Source organism: Neofelis nebulosa, chromosome 3, assembly GCF_028018385.1.
Source record: "Neofelis nebulosa isolate mNeoNeb1 chromosome 3, mNeoNeb1.pri, whole genome shotgun sequence".
Taxonomy (NCBI): domain Eukaryota; kingdom Metazoa; phylum Chordata; class Mammalia; order Carnivora; family Felidae; genus Neofelis; species Neofelis nebulosa.
The window spans coordinates 147,002,171-147,018,815 of NC_080784.1; the positions used below are offsets into that span (position 1 = coordinate 147,002,171).

Sequence of the window (16,645 nt, forward strand, 5' to 3'; positions counted from 1 at the left end):
CACCTGCCGTTCTTACCAATCAAAAAAATATGTACTTTTGGCAGGAGCTGTAGGTAAAGCCCTTGAGGCGCTCACACACTTATTTAGGATACCTGTGTTATCTAGCAATGTGATCAAGTTTTCTTTTGAAACACTGGTTTCCTGTTACCTGTGGGCATAATCGTGTATGTAAAAGTACTTAAAACAACAAAAAAGAATCTAAATTCAGGAAAGGCCCCATTGCTGGGAACAGAATTGTACCAAGCTCCAAAGTTACTAGGGATTTACATAGGATGCCAACAAGGGGGAGTTCTGATAATTTGCAAACCAGGAAACAGCATAACCTGTAAATGAATCAAACATCTCTGAAACTGCAGTCAGTTACGCCACCTCTCAGTACAGACTGTGTTCTATCGCAAATCAAGATATTTTGTAATTTAGCCGCGGCGGGGGGGGGGGGGGGATTAAACTTGTGTTAAAAACAGAGATTAATATTCCATTTTATTTTTTGCTACTCCATGTTGATATTTTCAAGCTCTGTAAGGACAATTATTTTTAATAGCATAACATTTGCCTTTATGTCATTCTGCCATTTAAGATTTTTCGAATAAATGGAATGTGCTACCAATCTCCTTAGGACTACAATGCTCCAATTTGTGTTCCAATGATTAGGCTAGATAGAGCCAGTAAAGTACCAAGATGATGGTGATGATGATGTCTCCACTAAGATAAACTATTTAGGTTTTGATTTTTTTTTTTCAACGTTTATTTATTTTTGAGACAGAGAGAGACAGAGCATGAACGGGGGAGGGCCAGAGAGAGTGGGAGACACAGAATCTGAAACAGGCTCCAGGCTCTGAGCCATCAGCACAGAACCTGACGCGGGGCTTGAACTCATGAACCGCAAGATCATGACCTGAGCTGAAGTCGGACACTTAACCGACTGAGCCACCCAGGCGCCCCAAAATATTTAGGTTTTGTATGTCTAGTGAATAAAAATTTTTTTATTTGTTTTTTTACTTTTTAGAGAGAGAGAGAGAAGAGTGTGAGTTGGGGAGAGGGGCAGAGGAAGAGAGAGAGAGAATCCTGAGCAGACTCCACACTCTGTGCAGAGCCCGAGGCGGGGGCTCAATCCCACGACCCTGGGATGGAGACCTGAGCCGAAATCAAGAGTTGGACGCTCAATTGACTGAGCCACCCACAGGTGCCCCCAATGAATAGAAAGTGTTAAATTCAACACAACATTCAAATTGTTCTCACTGTTAATCTAGCTGTAATTATGAAAGTGCCATTTTAACGGCCAACACATGTGATTATTGCTCTTAGATTTTGTGACTGTAGGAGCTTCCCATAAATTTTCACCTGCCCCAGATTATTATGAAGAACTTACGTAAATGTGTTGTACTGTGGTGTTGTGCTTTTTCACCAGGAATTTCAATTGCTCATGTTTTCGGTACCTTGAAAACCCGTTTAAGATAGGTTACCACTTGCATTGTGTCCATCCAGCAAATTTGGTTTACCAGAACAGATTTCTTTCGCTATTGAAATATGAATTTGGCTTTAGAAAGCACACAAGAATGAGCTTGTTGAACTCATTATAACTTGGGCAATCACCACAGGAGTCATCATTTTAAAGTTAAAAGAAGATACAGCACTCGGCTCACTTTAAATGGGCCTGCATTTTGTATTTCTACTTTTGTGGAGGCTTTTTTTAACGTGATTATTAAGATAATTTCCGGATACATGTTTTTCCTGGGACAATAATATTTGAGTTATAAATCAAATAATGATGCTCTGCACCTCTGGCGTGAATTTAGGATGAAAACATTTACAAGGGGTTAAAGAAGCCATTAGAACCAATAGCAGTTTTTGGAGGGAGATGCTAGGCCCAATGTGAAATATCTTTATTTGTAAGGTTGGGATATAGGACTACAGCCATCTTGGTTATAACCGTTAACTGGAGTTTGCATAGAGCTTTGTGTTTTGCAGGGTTTTCACGCACATCTCGAGTATTTCTTCAGTGGTCCTGGTCCCAACAAATTCAGTGCCTAACATATAGCATGTACCTAATGACTCCATCTTGAGTGAATAAAATAATAAGCAGTAGGCCTTCTATCTAGTCCCTTGTGACAACTGAGGAATGGAGACCCGAAAGAATCAAGTGACTTACCAAAGGACATGTCCTAGAGTCAGGACTGGGATCCATGTTCAGATTCCAGATCACATGTCCTTTCTATTTTCCCAGCCGTGTTCTCTGGTAGGAATCCATAGACTGATCCCAGAGAAATTCTCTGAATTATGTCCTAAAATCAAACCTGAAATAAGTTACCTCTATCCTAAGAATCTAAATATGAAATGAACTGTGACTTTCATTCACATTTGGGCTGAGAGGCATGGACCATGCTCTTTCCTGATGTTTCCCTGCTCCAGTGAATCAGGCCATATAACACAGGCCTACCACTTTATTGAAGGCTCATAGCAGAAAATAGCTCTAGTCACCTCACGTGGATCTTTCCTCCAGGACTCATACTGATGGATCCCACTTACACTCTCTTCAGGAGAGTCTCCTGCCTTGGCTTCTTCAGTCTCCTCACAAAAAGTCCTTTCCCCAATCCTGAAGAATGGGGAGATGGGTATTGTAAGGTGGCCTCACTGATGCCTTCATTCATTCTTGACACACAGTGGATCAGGTTGGAAAGAGAAAGGGGAAAGAAGGCTAAGCACTTCAGCACCCCACCGTCAATTTTCCCTCCTTCCATTTTTTCGGTCTTTTTAATTTATTCATCTCTCTCCTCTTGTCATACCATCTCTGAAAGTGTCTTCTCTTCCCCGCCCTTCCTTTCTTTCCCCTCCCTTCCCCTCCCTTCCTTCCCTACTCCTCCCTTCCCCTCCCTTCCTTTCGTTTCTTTCCCTCTCCTTTCCTTTCTTCTTTCTTTCTTTCTTTCTTTTTCTTTCTTTCTTTCTTTCTCTTTCACTAACTCCACCAAAATCTGTTGCTAGACATTGGCAAGAAATGCTCATCAGGCCATTGTTTTCTCTCTCTCTCAACTCATTCTGTTCATTCTCATGGATGCAGTTGTCATTCATTCAATCATTCATTTATTCATTCATAAAATATTGAATGCCCACAACATCCATGGCCCTGGGCTGGGTGTGATGTTAGCAAGAAAACTGGACAAATCATTCATGGACTCTCACCTCAAGGACCTAAAGGGAGTTAAGGAAGGCACAGACATAACTACAGGACTGGGTAGGAACTGATAAGTGCCATGACTGTGCAGAAATGGCTATGAGAGTTCAGGGATGGGATTGAGGCAAATTCTCAAGGCAGTTTCATGGACAAGTTTCATGTGAATTTTAAATATCAAGTGAGATTTAGATGTGTAATAAGAGAGAAGATTCCAGGTGGGGGAGGGCACTGACGGAGGCAACATGGTGGAATGAAAAGAGTGAGGTCTGGCTCCCATCATCCCAGACCTTGCTTCGAATTCCAATTCCACATCTACTCTCCATTTGGCTCTGGCCAAGGCTTTTTAATAACTCCAAGGGTCAACTTCCTCATGTATAAAATAGAGATTGTCAATAGAGATTGTCAATACAACAACAAAAGTAAAGCATTTAGCACATGATGGTGCTCTCTTAAGTAGAGCTTGTATTACCAAACAACAGTAGAAAGACACAAGCTATGTATAATGGTCAAGAAGATCAGAGTTTAGTGATGAACACACTTCACGAAGTCCTGAATTTTCATCACTAGTCATGAGTTCTTATTCTCTTCCCAGACTGATGTTAAGTCAGGGCTTCTACTTCTGGATTCTGTCATCACCTCACACTCAACGTGTCCTAAAGTGAACATATCTCTTCTCCAACATCAGCTCCCCTTTACAACTTCCTCAGGTTAACGAAAGAAAACATCTTCCAGGCTCTAATTACAATTCTCCTAACTTATGAAACATGGTCTGAATTATCCAGCCTGTCTCTAATCTATCTCTGCATACTTATCCAGCTGTATTTCCACCACTCTCTTAACTTCTCTAACACACACTTTTCATTTTAGTCTGACTGTGACTCTTGCTTTCACACACACACACACACACACACACACACACACATATGTATATATCTGCTAAACCCCTTCTCACCTCTATCTTTGTATTACTATTTACCCCCCTTAATTCTTCAGGGTCCTTTTTACAGATAGTTGCAGAAGAAAGTTACTTCTCCAAAGCTCCTCTACATGGCTAACATATGTCTACCTTTTATGCACCCCAAATATCCATAAATAAGGTCATGGTACAAATGAACCAACTTCATCTCCTTTATGTGTTGACAAAGGTTTCCTTCTTGACTGTACTTTAATCAGTCGCCTGTGAGTCCTCTTCTCAACCAGGCCTGCTGAGCCCAGTTGTAGCAAAGGATCCTGCTAAGTGAGTTTATAGAGACCCCCCCCAACCCTATATATTATCAAGTTCCCCATGTTCCACCCTTGATATCTGGCCTGCCTTTAGCAAGAATCATGGTAAGCTAGTTTAGCAAGAATTCCCCCACCTTTGAAATCTAGTCAAGTTCCTCTTATAGTAATTTGTACCTACTGATCCCTCTGCTCATTGGATATAGATCCATAGCTACCTTTGCTGTATTTGGAGCTCAATTCAATCTTCTCTGTTGCAATAGTCTTTTTTCTTTCAGTGTTTATTTATTTTGAGGGGTGGGGAGGAAGCACAAGTGGAGGAGAGGCAGAGAGGAGAGGCAGAATCCCAGGCCCACTCTGCACTATCAGCACAGAGCCTGATGTAGGGCTTGGACTCATGAACCGTAAGATCATGACCTGAGCCGAGATCAAGAGTTGGGTGCTTAACTGACTGAGCCACCCAGGCACCCCACAATAGTCTTGATCCCATTACAATAGTCTTAGATAAAGTCTTCCTTACTATTTTTAACATGTCAGAATAATTTTTCTTTTACAGTATTTTAGTCTCTAGAAAGTCTCACTCCTGGATTTTAGCCCAGCCAAAGGGTAAAAACCTTCCAAAATTAATTCCTCTTGCACTTTGAGGGTTTGGGGTGGTACTCTCAAAACCACAGACTTCACCTTTTCCCATGTACATGTATTTTGGGTCATTTTGTCTGTTTGGGGGAGTTTGGGGCCCATATGAATAAAACAGGTCCTTTCTGAAATGTTTGCTTGGGAGCTTTGAATTTAAACTTCTGTTGGGGTTATCCGGCCAAGACTGGTCTGGACTGATGGTAGAATGGGCTATAGACCCTTTTCTTGCATGTTTAAAAAACTTGTGCATTTCCCCAGCATGCTGCAAAGAAATAGGTAATAATTCTACTCCTGAAACCAATATTACACTGTATGTCAACTAACTGGAATATAAATAAACACTTGAGACTACAAAAAAAAAAAAAAAATAGGTAACAAATATATGAACAAAAAAACTTATAAATATCTTAAGGAAAAAGAAGACAGGTATTCTTCAAATCGCTTTTATTATACAGGTGAAATATTAATTATAAGCCTCTAGTCTATTTTCACACAATTGATCAGGAGCACACACTGATAAAGCATGCACTGGGTAAGAATCATGGTTGGTACATTAACACACTGGGATAAGGCATGAAAACAATACAATTATGTGCTTAGGGTAGTTTCAAAATCGCCTTCAACTGACATTCAGTGTATTTCCTAATTTAAATTGTGTTAGAAATATGGTATCTACTTTGAAAACCAAATGCTGTAACAGAAGAGGGAAGAACTGTGGGCAAGAGAGTGGTAGATTTCTAGTTATAGGCTAAGGTTTAGCTTCGGCATATTGTGTCATATGTTCCTATTACTTTCTGAATCTGTGAACAGCCATTTGTTCTTTAATGATGTCCTTGCTCATACTATATCGTATTTTTCTAATATTTGTGGGAGAATACAACCATACTTTTGTTTTCTATGTCTGTTTTGGGATTTTTTCCATTATTCCTCAAGGAGGAGATTATCCAAATATTTTTCTGGAAGGAGAAAGAAATTACACCTTAACCTAACTTATTCCTATTAGGCTTTTACTATCGCAAGCAGTCATTTACAGTTTGAAATGATCATTACCTTTTTTTAAAATTTTTTTTAAATGTTTATTTATTTTTGAGAGAGAGACAGAACATGAGCCGGGGAGGGGCAGAGAGAGAGGGAGACACAGAATCTGAAGCAGGCTCCAGGCTCTGAGCTGTCAGCACAGAGCCTGATGCGGGGCTCAAACCCACCAACCGTGAGATCATGACCTGAGCCAAAGTCAGACACTTAGCCAACTAAGCCACCCAGGCACCCCTGATCATTACCTTTCCAAGTAGCACTGCGTATTTTGCTTTCTTCGTTTATTTTTCTTTCCTTGAATAGAGTGTCATTTCTCATTAAGATACCTCATAGGATCCATTCATGAGATATACAAGATCAAGATTTTATTTTTACTGTTTTATCTTTCTTTTACAAGTAAGCTCTTTTTCAGCATATGAGACACATAAAATATATAAAAATTGAGCATGCTTATGTCCAAACCTAAATTACAATTTATGAGGGCACCCATTTGGCTGACAAGACATTTGTTGAAAACATACTTTGTGTGATATTTGTGTCAAAAATATATTCATTTATTATGAGCCCTTTATTATTAATATTATGAACAAATAGTACTCACAAAATAAACCGTTGTTACCAAAGTTTTCATTGGAATTATTTTGTTTTATCCTAAAACTCAAAATCTGTTAGCAGGAAATGCATAAAGTTGTATGAATCATCTGGTCCAGTATGATTCCATCCATGAAAAAATAAATACAATGTAGAAATAAATAGCTTTGTAGTAAAATATAAAGGTGTTTACACCCTTTGTCAAATAAATAAATAGCATGACTTCAGTTTGCTTTATTCTTTCATGTGAATTAGTAAATGAGTTTTTTAGCTGCCAGAAGGGTGTTCTTCAGAAGCATTGCCACTGTCATGGGTCCGACGCCTCCTGGAACTGGGGTGATATAGCTAGCCTTCTTCTTAACAGCTGATGGAGAAAACAGAAAGCCATCTTTATTTTTAAGTTTTTTTTTTTTTTTCTGAGAATACGATATTTTTAAACATACTGAACTATTAAAAGGTAAACTGAGATACATAAAAAAATTTTTTCAGATTTTATTTTTTGGTGGGGGGGCACCTAGGTGGCTCAGTTGGTAAAGAATCCAACTCTTGATTTTGGCTGGGGTCATGATCTCAAGGTTGGTGGGACTGAGCCCTGCATCAGGCTCTGTGCTGACAGCATGGAGCCTACTTGAGATCCTCTCTCTCTCTCTCTCTCTCTCTCTCTCTCTCTTTGCCCCTCCCCGACTAGCATGTTGCTCTCTCTCTCTTAAAAAATAAATAAACATGATAAAAAGATTTTATTTGAAATTTTTAAAGTAATCTCTACATTCAACGTGAGGGCTCGACCTTACAACCCTGCGATCAAGAATCATACTCTACCAAGTGAGCCAGCCAGACACCCCTAAAATTTTTAAAGTTTACTGGAGTATTTACCAATTCGAATTGGACAACAACAAACTGGAAGTGGTCAGGAGTGCTCCACCAACAAGGAGCTAGCTAGAGATTTGTAACAGAAGAGGCAGAAACAAAGCAAGGTCATTATTGATTGGCTACAACTTAAAGCCTAATCGGTGTTGGTGACTGGTCGTTCTTAGGTTTTGATTTTGTAACCTGGAGGCGTTTATAGGCTTAGATTTTGGTTTGCTTACACACGCTGCCATGGCATTAGAGCCATATGAGTCTAACAGCCTCCTTGTTTAACTAATTAAACAGAATAGAGTGGGTTTTTCTGCATTACGCATATCACTCTAACAACCTCAAAACATTTTTAGAATGAAGTAGGCTAGAAACACTCACACACTTAGATAAACAATCCTGTGTATGATGTCTAATCATCCTAAGACTGTAAGTTGAATCTCCATGCCGTTGGTTTGACATGATAAAAATCCATAATCCGTGATTGACCCAACTACCTGTAATTCTCATTAACTACTCCTAAAATACATGCTATTGGTCACAAAGGGGGAACAGGACATAGACAGTTCAGCACACACCATTTGTTAAATTGGAAAATTCCTGTTGTAACAACAGCATCATTTATGTGTGGATAATACATTCCAGTGCAAGTCTAATAAAAATCATCAAACATATCTGAACTACTGAGCATATACACATAGTCCTGTTCTAAGGTATGCAGACTTCTATTCAGTGAATAGACTCAAAGAAAATGACAGAGAACTTTCAGCAAGTTTTATTTAAGAATGTTTTCACACCCACATTATTACACATGAATGGCTCCATACTTTGACCTGCTGGTTTAGTGCTTCACCATGTGAATGTGAACAATGAAGTTTTCCCAGATAACTTACAAAATTAGCATAGACAATGCTTCTTCAATGCACACTCTGGCATTCTTAATCACATATTATTTAAGACATATTGCCTTTTACAAGTTTGCTCGTATGTGCTTCCCATATGAATCAAAAGTAACAGATCTTAAGTATTATTTACTATTATAGTATTAGACTTTGTAGACCTTAAGTATTATTATTTTTTTTTTTTTTAATTTTTTTTTTCAACGTTTTTTATTTATTTTTGGGACAGAGAGAGACAAAGCATGAACGGGGCAGGGGCAGAGAGAGAGGGAGACACAGAATCGGAAACAGGCTCCAGGCTCCGAGCCATCAGCCCAGAGCCTGACGCGGGGCTCGAACTCACGGACTGCGAGATCGTGACCTGGCTGAAGTCGGACGCTTAACCGACTGCGCCACCCAGGCGCCCCAAGAATTTTTTTTTTTTAATCAGAGGAAAAGCAAAGGAATAATATTCTTTTACTTGAAGAAAAGTCCAAGTAGGCTTAAAGACATCACAAAAAGAAAAATAGTCTAGCTAGTATGTATTATCAACCTTCTCATGGTATGTAACCAAGAGGAGATAAGAATACTTAAGATTTGGAAAGTAGTAGATTAGTTTTCCAAAAAGCCTCTCTACACATGAATGTGCCATTTCCCTCACCACACTTCTATCCAACGTCAAACACTCGGCTAGGTCAACAGCCATTTCACAAATAGCCATGAATTATCAATACTTTCTTCTTGCACTCTAGCTATTCCTTCCAACTGGAATATTCTTCTACTTTATCCATATAAGAAAAATCCTTACAATTCTTTAAAAGCCAAACCTGTGCATGATTTTTCTCAAAAACTTCCCCCTCCAACGTTGACTTCAAAGCCCCACCATCTGGGTTCCCAGTAACCTTATACGTTACTCCGTTATGGAACTTAACACACTGTGGTGTCTGTCCCCTTAACTAGACCCTAGCACCTGGAAGGGAGAAACCAAGCCTTGACAGCTGTTGCTGTCGCCATTGTTTTTAATCTCAAGAGTCTCTCCATGCACAGATTAGCCATTTGGTAAATTTTGTTAAGGTGAACTCAATAGCCCTTGAAATTTAAAATCTAAAATCAATTTGCAGGAATGTGTCAGAGGATGCAAACAATTTAGTTCATGCTAATTTACTAAAAAACTCAAGCTACTAATTTGCTTCATCATGACAAACTCCATTTTTTTTTACTATTTTTTAAAGTTTATTTGTTTATTTTGAGAGAGGGAGAAAAAGAATGAGTGGGGGGAGGGTGAGAGAGAGAGGGTGAGAGAGAGAATCCCAAGCAAGGTCCACACCGTCAGCGTGGAGCCCGATGCAGGGCTTGAACTCACAAACTGTGAGATCATGACCTGAGCTGAAATCAAGAGTTGGATGCTTAACTGACAGAGCTACCCAGTCACCCTTACTTTGTGATAAGCTGACTTACTAGCATGACCAGTGCCTTCCAGGACCTTTTCTATAGACTTGGAAAAGCCATGCCATTAAAATATCAGCAGATCTCGAGAAGAAATGTACTATATTACTACTATTTACACTGATTGTATAGAAAATCATGTATTTGTAAAGTACTAACTTTGAAACATTAATGGTTAAAAATAAAAGACTACTGAATGATATGGTAAATGAAGAATCAAGTAAAAACTAAATCTTCAATGGAAAACAAAATGGTTCATTTCACAATCAACAAGTGGATAAAATTCATTGTGTCCGGGAATCTGCTGTGGGTAAATAGTCATTTTTATATAATTTGGTTTTCAACTTGGAAAGGTAAAGCAGCTTGGAATTATGTGTATATAAAAAATAGTAATAACCCTCAGTTATTGAGTAATACTGAGTAATACTCTCAGTGAGTACCTACTTCTTGCCAAAAACTTTATATATATTATTTGAATAATTCACATTGAATTATTACTTCATTTTAATAGATGGAGAAAGTATGTCTCCCCGAAGTTAAAGTGACTTACCACTCCCTTGTATGGTAGCGACATTATTTACAGCCAGGTTTGAAACATCCCACGATGCCATCATTCCACCCCATAACCCCGTGCAACTGCATTACCATGACCCGAATAAATATAAATATCCCAAGAAAGACTCAGGTGCCAAAAATGAACTCAGTTTTCTCAAAGTGGGGGGGAGGATCGTCTGAGAAAGGAAACAAAGCGTTAAGTCCGAATAAAACATTTTCCTGCATATTTCCCGTGAGTCCTCACAGCTTGTCGTCTTTGAATTACGTCCAGCACATCAAATTACACAGCTGGCTTAGCAGTCTGAACTGCTTTCTTCCTGGGCGTCAGATCAGATAAACCACGGGTCTGCTCAGGTATCATGACACTCCTCTTCCAAATTATGTTTTTCACAATATGCTTACCATTGCATTCTTCTGCTCCAAAAAGTGAGGTTTGGAATGTTGGGAGAGGGAAGGGGAATGAGCTGTTGCGCAAAATAATACCTGCTGGAAATCTGGAGCTTATGTCTGCTTTTTTTTTTTTTTTTTACACGTTTTCCTGGCAAAAACTAACACACACGTATCTTGTCCTGCCTATGACTTCATAGAAATACACTACGTGATGGGTAATGGGCCTTCACCTGATGTGGGCTAGGGGTTCTCTGGACGTTCATAAGCATTCAGTTGCATCAGCTCTGTACATTACTCACTAAGCAAAGGATTATGATATCACTATGAACACACACCTGACTATCCAAGTGCTTGCTTCAAATATTTTTTATCTCTGAAATAAAGTGGATGAATATGAAAATGAAGTCGGTATAGTCACGACAGGCCAACTGTGAGGAGTTTGATTGAAAAAAAAAACATCTTGGGTGTTTATCCCTTTTGATTTGATTTTCATGAGAATCTACATCTGAGAAAGAAATATAACTGTATCTGCTGCTGGCTAGTGTTAATGTATTGCCTATTTACATAACAACCAGGATATGGAAATATTGATTTCTCAAGAAAGGTAGGGAATTTTCATTGGCAAATGCCAGTGGGTACAGATGCCAATGCTTAAAAGGATTTCTATAGTCTAATGATTTTGCATGACTATTCCAGGGCTGTCCTACACGACATATTTATGAAGTGTCAGAAGTGGCTTCTGAGCTAAAATTAGTCATGTGAGAAAGAGTTAAACTCAATACGTTTGATGCTCTGAAAAGCATCTTCCCCAATCATGTCTGCAAGAGAGTAAATTAACAAGCATTACATCACCAGAATAATCTCTCATTGGCTGGTCTTTCCCTGAGGGCAGACAAAGGTTTGCACTTGCTCATAGAAGATGATGCTTTTAAAGATTAATCCTATTCTGTGGGGGGGGGGGGGGGGGGCGGGGGGGGGAACGTTCTATATGCTTTATTGAAAAGAATTATAGAAGCACTTTAAGGCAGTAATTTCCTTCAGAGACTTATTTACTCTGTGTTTAGGTGTGAGGGAGTATGTGTGTATGTTAAGGGAAATGCCAAATATTCTGGATGTATGAGAACAAGGTTCAGGCTCCCCCTCTGCTATCCAAAAGTAGAGCATTCCTATGAAAACTTTCATAAGTCAAAATGGTATGAAGCTGAGGCAAATACTATTAATTTGTATGGAAAAAAATGTGAGCATTCACAGACCTAAAAACAAACAAATGAACAAACAAACAAACAAACACACCTCTCTGGCTTTTCTGACACCTTAGGACATATTTTGCTAACAGGTGCACAAAATAAATGAAGATAAGCATAGACGCTCACAGACACAGTTCAAAGCTATGGCGGCTGGATGTTGCATTGTTCCCGATGAAGGAGCTTGGTGGCGCCGCTCTCCCAGCTCAGGGTGCACACTGCCTTTGTAATGCTCACTGCAAAACAAATGCTGAACGCTTTTCGTTTTGCACTTTTTTTTTTTTTCCAGAAAAGCTAAAATCCTCGTTGGATTTCTTTCACTTAGGAAAAACAGATACTAACGTAGGTTTTTTTGTAAAAGCAAAGTGGCAACATGAACATTCAACCAGCGGGGGAGCACGCATTAGATCTTGATCAGTATCAGGATTTTCATGAGTGGCTCAGGGATGGCAAAACCAGGTTGAGATTCAATTTTGTGAAGTTAACACGATTTCAGAGTTACTGAAACTGTTGGACAAAGGAGGCAAATAAAACAATCATCAAATCCTATTGTTATCTGCATGGAATTTGCTCTGGGGAATGAGATTCAGATGGAAATGAGTTGGTCCTGGTTAAAGCAAGTATCTGAAAATAAAGACTATTTTGAAGAAAGGCAACAATTAGCATGACAATCTATTTGAATGACTTCCCTATAAACTTCAGACACTGCAAAGGAAATGCTATAGATTTCCTTGAGGATGATTTAGAATATTAGAGAGTCTACATTCAGTTGTATAGCAAGAAAAGAGATGACCATTTAAAATCAGTCATTTGAAATATGGAAAGAGCCTAAATGTCCATCAACTGATGAATGGATAAAGAAATTGTGGTTTATATACACAATGGAATACTACGTGGCAATGAGAAAAAATGAAATATGGCCTTTTGTAGCAACGTGGATGGAACTGGAGAGTGTGATGCTAAGTGAAATAAGCCATACAGAGAAAGACAGATACAATATGGTTTCACTCTTATGTGGATCCTGAGAAACGTAACAGAAACCCATGGGGGAGGGGAAGGGGAAAAAAAAAAAAAAAAGAGGTTAGAGTGGGAGAGAGCCAAAGCATAAGAGACTGTTAAAAACTGAGAACAAACTGAGGGTTGATGGGGGGTGGGAGGGAGGGGAGGGTGGGTGATGGGTATTGAGGAGGGCACCTTTTGGGATGAGCATTGGGTGTTGTATGGAAACCAATTTGACAGTAAATTTCATACATTAAAAAATAAATAAATAAATAAATAAATAAATAAAATAAAATATAAAAAAATAAAAATAAATAAAAATAAAAAAAATAAATAAATAAAATCACTTATTTGAATTGCAAGATTTGCCTCTGTACATACTACTCTCTTTCTTTGACATACCCTTTCTGCATTTCCTCACCTGATGAATATTTATTCTTCCCTTGCAGATTTAGTTAAATGTCACTTCCTCTGTGGTGCTCATTAACTCCCCAGACTGAGTTCACTCATCGATCCATGAAACTTAGCAGTGATTTTCAATTCGCAGTCACAACGTATGCTGGAGTCTCCTGAGAAAAGCAGTCAAATTACATCTACTTTCTCCCACCTCATGATGTTAGGGCACACCACTGAGAATCGTTGGTGAAGTGAGAGAGATTTCTAATAGTGGTTGTGTGAGGGAGAGGGTGTCACACATGTTAACAGCAGCAAAGAGGAAGTTTAAAACACGGTTGAAATTCATTGCTTCATTAAGGATACTTCACTTGGGGACCTCCAGGTCTCCCAGTCAGGCCCCAGGCAAACCCTGATGTGCAAATGCTTGAATCACAGTTGCTTATGTCCCATAGGTCAAAGCAAGTTACAGGGTCAAACTCAGATTTGAAAGTCTCGGGATAAGGATATTGGTAAAGTTGCGTCACCAAAGAGATGAATACATGGGGACAGAAGAAATGTTTATTCATTTTTTTATAATCTACTGTAGTAGTCTTTTGGTTTAGAAATGAAATCTCTAACCTGCTGCCAGGTTTATTCTTTAAAACATAGAGTAGATCATTTCAGCTTTGGAACATTTGATGAATATTCACCGTCTCCAGGATAAAGTATAAATTCTTTGTTGTGGATGTTAAGGTCCTTTATGATCTGGCCCTTTATGATCTGGCCCTTTAAGGTCTTGCATTATTTCTGAATACTTGCATATTTTCCTAACTTATTCACTATTCCCACACTGGCTACAGATTGGCCCAGACAGAATCACCACAAACGTTTCTGGAGAAAGATGGCAGCCATAGTCACTGTCCCTTGGAACTTACAGTGTAACTGGGTGAGAGATATTAAAAATATAATCACCTAAATGATCACTGAACTATGGCTATGAAATGTACTACAAATGTAAATGTTAGGAGGGAGGACCTAACTGAGCACTACACGCATTTGTGGTATTTATCTATGCCAAGTCCAGAAACATGAAGGATAAATCAATGTTTCCATGGGAAATGGAGAGGTGGGGAGTAGACAGTGTTCTTGGCAGGGGGGAACCATGTCTGTGACAAAGGTGGAAAGAAGCCTCCCTCGGGTTGGAAACATGGCAAGAAGGCCGGTGGGGGCTGACATGTAGAGTGAAGAGGAAGAGTCCTGCTCATGTAGAGCCTAGAATAAAATGTTAATAATTTTAGATATTAACCTAAGAGCAATGGTTAAAGTATTTTTAAAATTTGAGGAAAAAATACATTCTTCGGCAAGATAAGATCAGATGGGGAAACTCTCTGTTTTGTATTGGCACATTTCTCAAATGAGTTTATCATCAGGGGTGGAGGAAAGGGAGATAAACAAAAAGTAGGAACATCAACTAAAATGTGTAGGATGGTAATAAATGCTGGTTGTATGCGAGTGACTCAAGGAAGGAACAGGAATCAGATATGGGCATCAGAGAAAGATTTGTAAAGTGACAGAAAAGCTTCAAGATCTGATGGATGCCAGCGTGTTAAGAAAAAGGAGAGAATACAATGCAGACATAAAGGAGTAGTAAAGGCAAAGGAGGTTTGATCCGACAATGAATTTGATGCAACGGAGGAGCTGACAGAGGTTCGTCACGATGGAAGTACATGAGGAAAACAGAGTAGATGAGGCAGGGGAGGTGGACACGGGCTACGTGACCCGGAGGTGAGGAGTCAGGACACTTAGGTTGGGTGATGACAGCTGTAGTTATTGTGTCCAGATGAATAAGCTTTTAGGAAAGACCGTGAATGAACACACTTCTATATGTAGGAATAGCCAGTTCTGCAAAATGAGAAGTCGGGAGTGAAAAATGTATACAATTTAATAGTTTTTCAATCAGGTAACTAAATTACGGAGACATTCATGTTGTATTTTCATAAAGTTTTAGGTCCCTGAATGTCATTAAATTATTATCCAAGACATCTTTTTTTGTTTTTGTTTTTGAAAGAGAGAGAGAGAGAGAATGGGAAAGAGGGAAGGGCAGAGGGAGAGGGAGAAAGAATCTAAAGCAGCCTCCACATCCAGCATGGAGCCCAACATGGGCTGGATTTCATGACTATAAGATCATGACCCGAGCTGAAATCAAGAGTCAGACACTTAACCGACTGAGCCACCCACGCGCCTCCTCCCCCCAAGAAATCCTTTTGTAGTCTGAGATCTGGAATCTGACCTGTTGTGTTCCTTTTTCTCCACCGTGTGGATGACTGCTTTTTTTTCAGTTACTGGCTTCAGATTTCTAAAGCAAAGAATTAAGATCGGCGCGCTTGACATCTTTTCCATTATTCTTACTTGAAGACAACCGTGCTTCAAGGTCAGGACTAGAGCCAGAACTATGGAGCAGAGGTTGTTTCATGTTTCCAATTTGAGGGGATGACAGGGATGATGGAAGAAACTAGGTGCCCAGTCCAAGGTGTGGAAAGATTACTCACGAAGGATACGAGTAGCAACTTAAGAGACATCAAAATGCCCTTTAACAACTTAGGTAAGAATAAAAGAAAATGTATGGGATCATTAATCTTTGGTACCAGCAATGCATGCCTCATGACAGTGTGTCTCTGGCTTGTATGTTTATTTCCCCTGGAAACTTTATGTTCTCAGGTTCCTAGCATCTGGACTTAATAACCCAAACTCTCACCTAACATACTTTGTTAGGAAGACTCAATGATTCTTTGGCAGATAGTGAATTTCTGCTTCAGCACATTATATACTACTCCAAAGGTTCCAGCTAATAGAGTTTCCAGATATACCTACACCATTAATTTTGCTATTATGGCTTGGAAATTGTATATTCTGGCAAAGTCAAAGAATATATTTGTGCTTTATAAATGTATTTTTGGGTGGAAGATGAGAAACTGATGTCTCAAGTTCCTGTAATATTGTTTTATCTCTCTTTGTATTTTGTCCAGTTCTCTGTCATTCTTAAGGAAGTACTCTATGGCATGTCAGATTTGCAACAATGCCACAAATCATTTAAAACAATTTTTTTTTTTTTTTAAATTTTTTTTCAACGTTTTTTATTTATTTTTGGGACAGAGAGAGACAGAGCATGAACGGGGGAGGGGCAGAGAGAGAGGGAGACACAGAATCGGACAGGCTCCAGGCTCCGAGCCATCAGCCCAGAGCCTGACGCG

At 39.2% G+C, this 16,645-nt stretch overlaps 1 protein-coding gene across 2 annotated transcripts in view; it reads right to left on the bottom strand.

Moving 5' to 3' along the window:
* Window positions 1–5,455: 5,455 nt before the first annotated feature.
* The window catches only part of MTHFD2L (methylenetetrahydrofolate dehydrogenase (NADP+ dependent) 2 like), a 148,022-nt gene continuing 136,832 nt past the window's right edge, over window positions 5,456–16,645 (bottom strand). For both annotated transcript variants that reach the window (XM_058722284.1, XM_058722283.1), the window contains one exon: window positions 5,456–7,016. In XM_058722284.1, the coding sequence (XP_058578267.1) occupies window positions 6,904–7,016 (113 nt within the window). In that variant the 3' untranslated portion in view covers window positions 5,456–6,903. The remainder of the gene's footprint in view (window positions 7,017–16,645) is intronic.